The sequence below is a fragment of the Lotus japonicus genome, chromosome 6 (genome assembly GCF_012489685.1).
Source record: "Lotus japonicus ecotype B-129 chromosome 6, LjGifu_v1.2".
NCBI lineage: Eukaryota > Viridiplantae > Streptophyta > Magnoliopsida > Fabales > Fabaceae > Lotus > Lotus japonicus.
The window spans coordinates 17874772-17884357 of record NC_080046.1 but is presented as its reverse complement, the minus strand read 5'-3'; the positions used below and the strand labels follow the sequence as shown (position 1 = coordinate 17884357).

The window sequence follows — 9586 nt, the reverse complement described above, 5'->3', positions numbered from 1 at the left end:
ACAGAAAGGTTGCCATTCCCACCTTGGCTCCCTCAGCAGTCTGTAACACACCAAAGATCTTCCCTATTTCTTCAATCCAGAGATCCGCTTCGTCCGGGTCAGTACCTCCCGAAAACTTAGGTGGATCCTGTCTCCTGAAATCATTCAACCCTTTATTCTGATCCAGAGTCGCCTCCCTCTGACGCTGGTGTTGATCACGCGCTTCCTCCGCAGCACGCCTCAAAGCATTGTCATTCGCTTGGTTAGTCATCGCCTGAGCCATAGTGGCCATCATCTCTGCTAGTTGATTCGTGTTCACCATCGTCTGTTACCCCCAAGAAAACTGTTAGTCCTAATCGTACGATAGCACCAAAACTATTCCATATGATTAAGTAACAATGCAATCAATTAGAACGAAAAATCGTTCTGCGGACAATCAATTTTTACTCTTTGCAGAGTCACACAACCTAGCACAGAAGACCTATTCCCCAAAGACTCCCGAAAGACTCGACTAAGCTCTGATACCACAATGTAACACCCCGATTTCCAGGTGTCACTTTAGTAACCAAAAATAAACTTTACGCGGAAAACAGGTAATTTTTTTTTTCGTTTGATTCCTTTTAAATAAAGCGATAGAAAATAAAGACATAACCCAACACTAACTAACCAATAAACAAATATATACACATGTACAGCCTCAGCTGCACTCTCCCGTCACGCGCACTCGCAGTGACTCCAAAGTAGTGTGCCCGCAGGCAAATATATACAGAACCAGAACTGTAAGTAAAAGTATCAAATATGCAGTCATCCAAGAGAAAGTCGGCACCCAAAAATGGCCTGAACAAAAGACCCCTCTGTGATCCTCCTCAAATGGACCACACAAAAAGCCACACATCGGGAACCTACCCTGTCCCAAAAAGTAAGACGATCAGAGCTCTACACAAAAAATGACGCTAGCCTAACCTACCCTCCCAGCTCAGCTCATAGCTCCTCCTCCTCCTCGTCGCTGCTCGGCGAGTAGCTCTCCCCACTGCTCTCGGAGTCAGAGTCGGAATCCACCGTAATCATCTCGGTGTCCAGATCCACGACCTCCCTCCTAACTGTCCTACGCACCGCCCTAGTCGAGCCGGTCTCAACATCCACCTCTCTTGTAAGAACATCCTCCTCCACCACCCTAACCAAGGGGTCCACACGGTAGCCGTGCGGTGAAGAGAAAGAAAAGAGACGTGAGGCAGATGGGACAACGGACTCCCTCTTCGGCCGCACAAGCCTAGAGGACGACGCCACGTCGGTAGGATCAATGGAAGTAGTAGGAGGTGGCGCAACAGGTGCAGCAGCAACAGGCTCGATCTCCGCTGGGTCCTCATCATCAGAAGGTGAAGTCGGAGGTGGTGCAGGTGGTCCTCGACCAGTACCTGGTCCACAGTGAACTGAGGGCGGCAAGTCAAAGCTCAGCTCCATACGTCGTAGCACTCCTCTCGTCAAGCGTCCTCGCTCATCCGTCCGGTCCTCCATGACCCTTCCCCGGTACGTCGCTCGGTGACCAGCAACATCGATCACCCAAGCGGTGGGGGCATCACGATCCACCAACTCATACCTGATCCCCCCCGAGGGAGAGACCATCGAAAACCAGTCGGCCATCGACGTCTGGCAGCAGGCCGACCGCCCAAACACAAACATGCAACCAAAGCCAAGGCGCTAGGGTCAACTCACGGAAATAAGTAGATATACACTCTACATGTGATATGGGGTATAGATATATATGTTGATATATAAATATAAGCAATCCTAGCATGTTATTGGCTCTAACAATGCTTCAATAAATCAAACAGCACACAATTCTAGTCAGAGTGAATGTATGCGTGAAATGCAATCAATATGATCCGGATATATGTGACGCGTTCCCGTTCGCCACAAGTGAAGCATTCCCGTTCTTCACTATGGATGAACCATTCCCGTTATTCATCCTCGACAAAGCATTCCCGTTCCTTGTCGAATATGCATCGGTGAACCATTCCCGTTATTCACCAAATGATGCATAGGTGAACCATTCCCGTTATTCACCAAATGATGCAATGGTGAACCATTCCCGTTATTCACCAAATGATGCATGATGCAATATGGTTAGCCAAACATCGAATTGACCTCACAACACAAGTGTTTAGCTCAAAACCCAATCTCAACAACCCAAGAGTTAGTGTCGGTCAATACAACACAACTCGGAGTTAGTGTCGGTCAATACAACACAACTCCCACAACCCAAAACCTAGAGTTAGTGTCGGTCAATACAACACAACTCCAACAACAAAAACCAAAGTCAAACCCAGAGTTAGTGTCGTTCAATACAACACAACTCGAACAACAAGAGTACTAAGGTACTCGGTGACTTTCAATCATCACCGTGGCTCACCCCCCCCCCCCCCCTTTTTGGTGTCCAGCAATTCTCCAAAACCCACCACAAAAGTCGACTTTTCCCCGTCTTTCGCAATTATTTTCCCCTTTAGTTCTCCTATGATTATTCGTTTAGTAAAAACGTTTCGAATTGGATTAGTCAAGTTATGAGTTTATTTCTCAAAGTCTAAGTCTCCCAAAGTCTCTAGTTTTCGAAATTCTAATCCTTCTAATTTTTCCAAAAACCCTCCAAAAGAAGTTTCCCGGGGAAAGTCTAAGTATTTCAACGAATACCAACGAATGGCTAAGTCTCAAACCCCACGTTTGAACTTGCCTAGGGTTGTTCATCCAACCCGTAATACCAACGATCACCAGATCAATGAATCCCCACTCCGAAGTCGCGTCAAAACGCACAATCCAACAATCATCTCAACATCATCAGTTACAGAGACATCATAACATCAGTTCATCAACATAATCAACATCAAGTAAAGCATAAGTCGAATTCATCGACGCCTATCATGCAGTCATAGCTAATAGTAAGTTGCCCTAACCTCGAGCTGCTCCAGCCTCGTGGTTAAAACTTCCTTCACACGAATGCTCTGCAAAACCCAAAGTTCCTTCAACTGAACCTCGGAGAAAAAATAAGCAGAATCCAAACAAAATCGATTAGTTCGATCGCCATACAACTCATAAACGATAGACAAAGCATTAAAGCTTCAGAATACAACAATCGAGTACGAAAAGACAAGTTTTCGAAAACGAAAACTCCCCCCCAACACTACAAGCTCACGGCCATAAGAGAAAAAGGGCTCCGGCTCTTTTTCTTCGATCAAATCTGTTTACAAGGTAGTTTTAGGGTAAAACTAAGGCAAAGAAACTGTCGGAACAATTTTCGGACGATCGGATCAAAATACGACCGTTCAGGGGTGTTTTGGTCCAAAATAAAAGCTCAAAACCTCAAAGTTATCAGTTCGGAAAACAAATTTGACAGCAATGATCCTAACGACATCCGTGACAACAAATCCTAAAGGCACGAAGTCAAATTACGACTTTTCGACAATAAAGTTTCGAAATGTGCGCAAAAAGGGTTTTTACACAGTTTTTCAGATCTTGGACAACTCGATCACAATCGGCGAATACTGATAGAGGTTTTAGACTCTTGGGAACGTATGGGAGATAACCCAAGCAAGAAATCAGAGAAAACGGACAGTAGAAATCAGAGGTTTTAGACTCTTGGGAACGTAGGGGAGATAACCCGACCGAGATTTCTCAAAACTGTGAGCACAGAAACGACTACAGAAACGCAGTAGAAACAGTAATCAGAGGTAAGAATCAAGCTAGTTACCTCGGTACCTCGAAGTAGGGACGAACTTCGCGAAGATCGGTCGAGTTTCGGCGAAAATATCCTCTCCCTCTCCTCTCCACAACTCACGGCCTCAAGAGAAAGAAAATGAGAGATATTTTGCTTTTTCGACTATTTATAGGAGGGTGAAATCGCGGTTCCAGAACTCAAAACAAATATCTTTGATTTGGGAAAAACGATATCTAAAACGCCAAAAGCGGTGTAAGTTAATCTGTCCCGAAAAACTACTTTTTGCTGTGATGCTCAAACGACAAAACTTCCTACTGAAGAAAGATTGGACACGTCGAAACAAATCTGGCAACCTCGGACGGAAACTTCGTTAGAAGTCCCGAATAGAAAAAGTCTTCATCCATTGCTCGAATCTAGGGTTTCGAAGCAAAGAAATTAGCGTCGTCGGGCTTCCGAAAAGTGAATACTATCGTGCGTACAGTCTAGGGTTCCGAAATGAAACGCTGGTCGAAGGAAAAATAGTGTCTTTAAATTTTCCAAGGATTCGAAATCTCACTTAAACATTGCTCTAAAAGCGAAATTAGCCTATTCTGAACACGCTCGCCATAAGGCAGGTGTGCAGATGACTCGCACTAATTCCTACAGCGACTACGCGACATTCCTCAAGCAATTCCTGAACTTTCTTCTTCATTGATCTTTCTCAAACAACAAACTCCTGTCACGCTTACACTGATTCTACGCGTGAGTCGGAAAATAACTTGCTCTGAAAATCCAGGTCTTACATATGGCAAGAGTTGGGAACAAAAACTGAATTAAGTCTAAAAAAAATATGATGTGATTGATATCAAAATTATGAATTCAGATCCTCTCCTGCTGCTGCACCATACAGCAAGTATAAATGGGAGGTGATATACATGTAATTATAACTTGCTTTTTTCTTAAATTATTTTCAGCCATTAGATTGTAAAATCAGTGGCCCAAAATGTGCTGGAGGGGCTGGACAGAAGAAATGCCTGGAGAGGATCCAAATTCCAAAATTATGGTCTACACATGGTAACTTTTGTGTATGATTTGTAGCTGAGGTTGGAGCCCACGATATGCAGTTTTGATGAACAATCAAGGTAGGCCTTTGTGATTTATTATTAAGATAAAGGAAAACCTGAAAAGGAAAGGCCTTTTAATATTATTATTAGTCACGGGATGAAAGAAATGAAGATGTTTGTCGTGACCGTCGAGGTCGCATTCAGTAACCACGCTGTAGAGAGAGTGAGAGGCTATTACATTTCAACCATCTTTCACCTCTTCACACTCTCACTTCTCCGGTGAAACCAACGTTCAAATCCGCCGCCATCTCCGCCGCATTCGCTTCTTCTCCTCCGCCGCCAATTCAAACCATTGCTCTGAATCATGACAATGGCCGTCGATTCCGCCTGCCAGGTAAACGACATTCTTCAATTTCAACCCTCTTTCTCAGCCGCATTTGGCTTCTGTTTCTTTTTTTCCAACTTGCTTCAACCGAATCCTAATCTCAGTTTGATTCCTGTGCTTTTTCCCAACTTGCTTCCGATTTTCTTGAATGCTGAGCTGTTTTCCAGCTTTGATTGATGGAGAATCTGAACGAGAGTCATGTTTGGAAGTGAAGCCACTAGATTTTTGTTGATTTGTTGAGTTGCTTTTGATTGATGAGTGACATTGTTTAATTTAATGTATTCTTAATTGAGATTCAGTTTTAATGTTTTTTTGGTTGTTGAATGAACATCAAATTCAGGAGTTTTTAGATGGGAATGGAAATGCTTCTGGTGATTTTTCGTGTTTGAAGTTACCTGAACCGAGTGTTGATGATCTTAGCAGACAGTTTCCACTAGGTAATTGTTGTGTTGAATGAAGTCTCTTAGTAATATTGCATGTTTCAGAAACGGCTTAGTTTTGTTTATTCTTTGAGCTGATTTTCTTTCTCTGTTTACAATCTAGAGATTCTGCCGATTCTGTTTGAAGAGGCTTCACATCCAGCAGGATCGCACGGTTCACATGTTGGTTCTTTTTTATAAAGTGATCTAAATTTTTTACTTTTTTTTATTTTTTTGATCTGTAATATAGTGCATTTTATGTGGCTTGATGGTAGTAATTGGTTAAAATTGGGAAAAACAGTGATTGGAAGTTGGCTTTTGTTTGTAGCCATGTTGCATTTGGCATATCTGTTGAGGGATCAGGGGTGTCAAACTCAAATGCATATGTTCATACTACTTTCCCACTAACAGCTTGTGTTACTGGAACTTAGAACGATGAAATTGAGGGGGATCAAAGGTCTTGTGTATGTAGCTTCACATTGATTATTTTGCTCTTAATTTTTCCTAGTTTGAAACAAAAGGGGGGAAAACTATTAGCACCTGAGTTTATGCTAACTTTTGGGTTGGTTAGAGCATGTTTGGATTATAGTTTGGTTTGATGTTTGAACCCTCCCAAGGGGATGGATATGAATTAATCAAAAGTTTTCCCAATGTATTGCTTTCCTTTGAACTGCTTGACCAATTTCATGCCATAAATAGTTCTTTGGAAATAGCTCAAAATATGATATGAACTGGTGGCATTCATTATCTTGCAGGCTCGAGATATTTATAGTATTTCAATGTTGCCTGAGGGAGATGAAAGTGCAAACTGTGCTTTACCACTAGCTTTCTTAAGCATCTTAGAGGTTCCTAATCAAGCCAAAAGTTCAATGTGTTTAGATGATCAAATAAATTGTCAAAACTGCATTGATGTACAAATGGAGAGCTCAGATGTGTATTCACAGTGCGTGATTGATATACCTAGTGTGAACGGAAACCCTGTTTCACCTGAATCCTTTGAAGAGGGAGTTGAAAGTTTTAAAACCGGCAACTCACCTACTGTAAGTCTCATAAATTTTACTTCTTCGCAGTTGTTCTTTTAAGACATCATATAACAGATAGCTCTAATTAACTGTGGAAAGATACAATAAACAAAGGCTGCTGAAGGTATCTTCACATATATTTGTGTGTTCTGATCAATACTGGTATCTTACAACATTGCAGAGTGTACTGTGGAGGGAATCAAGTTTAAAAGTTGGTGCAAAACTTATGCAGAGTTTGTCGAACCTCAGCAATCAAAGAGGTATGTCAGCTGTTCTTTGGTACCTTCAATTTTTAATTCAGACAGTGAGGTTTGCTTGCCATCTTAAAAGCAAAGTAGAAAAAGATAAGTGGGTTAGTCTGGCTTTGCTTTATACAATTGAACAAATGGGAACTGCGCTAGTTAAGAAGAGAAATGTTTGGTTTGAACTTAAAGACAAGGGTATCTTCCATTTAAAATGTAAATTGTCTTCCAAAATCCTCTTGCTTTCCATGATTAATCACGTTGAGAAGCCTTTATAATTTGGGGTACTTTGCAGGGATAGTTCTTATCTTTTTATCTTGAGTCAGTCTATGATTTCATGTTTAAAGAACTAATTTCTCTTTTCTTTAACTTGCATTCATACTCTTACAATTTTGTGTCCAGAACCGAGTAAATTAACAGATAAACCAGTCACAGAGAAGGTGCACGATATGCCAATAAACAAATGGAGAAGATATAAGCGCTCTGCCTCATTTGATTCGAGAAAAGTTGCTCTTCTGTTTTCAATATTGTAAGTTTCAACATTTTATTTCGAAGTCATAAAAACGTGTCCATCTTACTTTATTATCGTATAGTTTATGGATTGATTAACCAGATCAGTGTGCATAGCCCAAACTAAAATATTCATATTAGAAGCAAATAAATAATGCTGTCGGATACACACAGTCATAAATAATTAATGTAGACAATGGATAAGATTGATGTTAACTTGCAGGATTACCGGCAATTATGGTTTTATTGGTCTGAATGATTGGTTTTGTGCATTTATACTTATTGTCTTGAAACTTAATGATATAAAGAGGGCAACCATCTCTTTGTTGCATATCTCTTGTGAGTTGTCCTTTGTGAACTGTCCACTTTTTGAGAGATGCCACTTCTAGAATGCAAATATATGCATCTTTTAAGGTCAAATTTTTTGTCCAGTTTATAGAATACACGTTTTCAAATTTTATCCATCTTGACAAATCCTTGCTCCACCATATAGCTTTACAAAATTCCAACAGTCCAGCGATCCCAAAATATTAGGAATGGTATAGATGACGCATGTGTTTTAATGGGATATAGGCTGACTTGTTTAGTACAAAGACAAACTCACATTAGAGGAGTGTCATCCCTTTATATATGGCTTGGGAGGTTGAGTGTGAGTTAAAGTTTCCACCATTCCCGGCTTTGATTGATTGAATGAAGATGTTTATGTTATGGCAACTTGGCAAGTAATATAAGTACTTTGTCTGCGGACTAAAGCACTTATTGGAGCTTATTTAGTGATTTTTTAGTAGATTAGCTTCAATAAGTGCTCTTTGATCCACATCCAAACAGGCTCTTATTTTCCCACGGACAAGATACATCTAAAGCAACTAATATAGAAGTATGATATAATTAGCTTCTCTGTTTGAAACAACAGTCCCAATTTACATGTAACTTGCTCCTGTTGAGCATTTACTATATTTTTTCTAGTGTCTATCTTCGGGTTTGCAGCGTCTTTTTATTGTTTAAGTTGGAGCTTTTCTTATTCATTTACTAAATTGATCAGTTACCTTGCAGGTCAAGTTTGGGAACATTGGTGTTGATTTATCTGACACTGAGGGTCCGTGTTCATATTTAAAGGACCCATCTTGGTCTGCCTCCAGCTAAAGTGTAAAATGTTTCAACCTATCACTTGAATTGTAATAGAGCTCCATGTAATGTAATGTTTTTTTTTTATAAGCAAACAATATATTAATGGGAGGGATACTAAGTAATGTAATGTTGAAGATAGAATCTGAGAAATGTGAACTCACTGATTTATTTATTAGATTATCCACGAAATGATTAATAGTGTGTTAGCATATTCGTGTGGTTGGTATGTACCAAAAAAATATTCGTGTGGTTGGTGGGTTTGGATGTGAACCGAAATCGGCCCAAAGCTAAAGTCACCCAAACAAGGAATTTAAGCTGCCAAAAAATGTGAACCGAAGTTGGACCAGGGTCGGCCCAAAGCTAAAGCCACCCAAGCAAGGGTTTAGACTCTAAAAAAACAAAAAAAACAACTTTTTTTCTAAGTAAAAAAATCCTCAAAATTAAAATTAATAAAATTTTATCTTAGATCAACCATGTTTCAACAAAGATTAAATAGATTAGCTTTCTTAACAGTTGAAAATGAGATGTTAAATCAAATTGATTATGATAATTTAATAAATTATTTTACATTTCAAAAAACTCGAAAAATATATTTTAAAGAAAAAATTATTTTTACATAAAAAAATTTAATAAAGAATTATTATTTTAGGTAAAAAGTCTCACTTTAAAATTTGTTTTAGACCTTATTTATTTAGTATTGACCCTGTCCTAAGTTGGACTTAATCCAACAACTTTACTCCCTTGAAGCTGGAAGGTGGAAATCGTTGAGGGTCTTGGACACATAAAATTAAAAATAAACAGTGGGCGAAGCAATAATTATTTATTCACACCTTAAAATGAGGTGGAGGAAGAGAGATATAGGAAGAAAAGAAAAAGTAAGAGTGATAAAGTATAAGATGTGATAGATGATAAGAGGAGATAGATAGAAATAAAAATAGGTGGAAATGAAATGTATAAAAAAAGAGGTGTGTATATATCATTACCCTACTTTGAAACGCCGTTCAACAGAGAAGTTAGAAAAAAGACTTTCAAGAATGTGTATGTTTTCCATTTCAAAAAAAAAAAGAATGTGTATGTTTCATTTTTTAAAGAAATCACTTTTTTAAATTAAAAAATACTTTTTAAAAAATTTAAAGATGTTTGTTTCAGCTT

General features: G+C 39.4%; 1 protein-coding gene across 1 annotated transcript; it reads left to right on the top strand.

Moving 5' to 3' along the window:
• Positions 1-4895: 4895 nt before the first annotated feature.
• On the top strand, positions 4896-8609 carry LOC130726579 (uncharacterized). Its single transcript, XM_057577876.1, has 7 exons — positions 4896-5122; positions 5454-5550; positions 5657-5715; positions 6288-6572; positions 6736-6814; positions 7199-7325; positions 8360-8609. Exons 1-7 carry the CDS (start codon positions 5093-5095, stop codon positions 8418-8420), a joined length of 738 nt encoding a protein of 245 aa, XP_057433859.1. The 5' UTR covers positions 4896-5092; the 3' UTR covers positions 8421-8609.
• Positions 8610-9586: the final 977 nt, after the last annotated feature.

What these genes read in the sequence shown, in the direction of transcription:
- LOC130726579 (XM_057577876.1), top strand. Translation starts at nt 5,093, where the DNA reads ATGACAATGGCCGTCGATTCCGCCTGCCAG. An exon ending in CAGGATCGCACGGTTCACAT is followed by an intron (nt 5,716 to 6,287) that starts GTTGGTTCTTTT and finishes ATTATCTTGCAG; the next exon opens with GCTCGAGATATTTATAGTAT. An exon ending in AAACCGGCAACTCACCTACT is followed by an intron (nt 6,573 to 6,735) that starts GTAAGTCTCATA and finishes ACAACATTGCAG; the next exon opens with AGTGTACTGTGGAGGGAATC.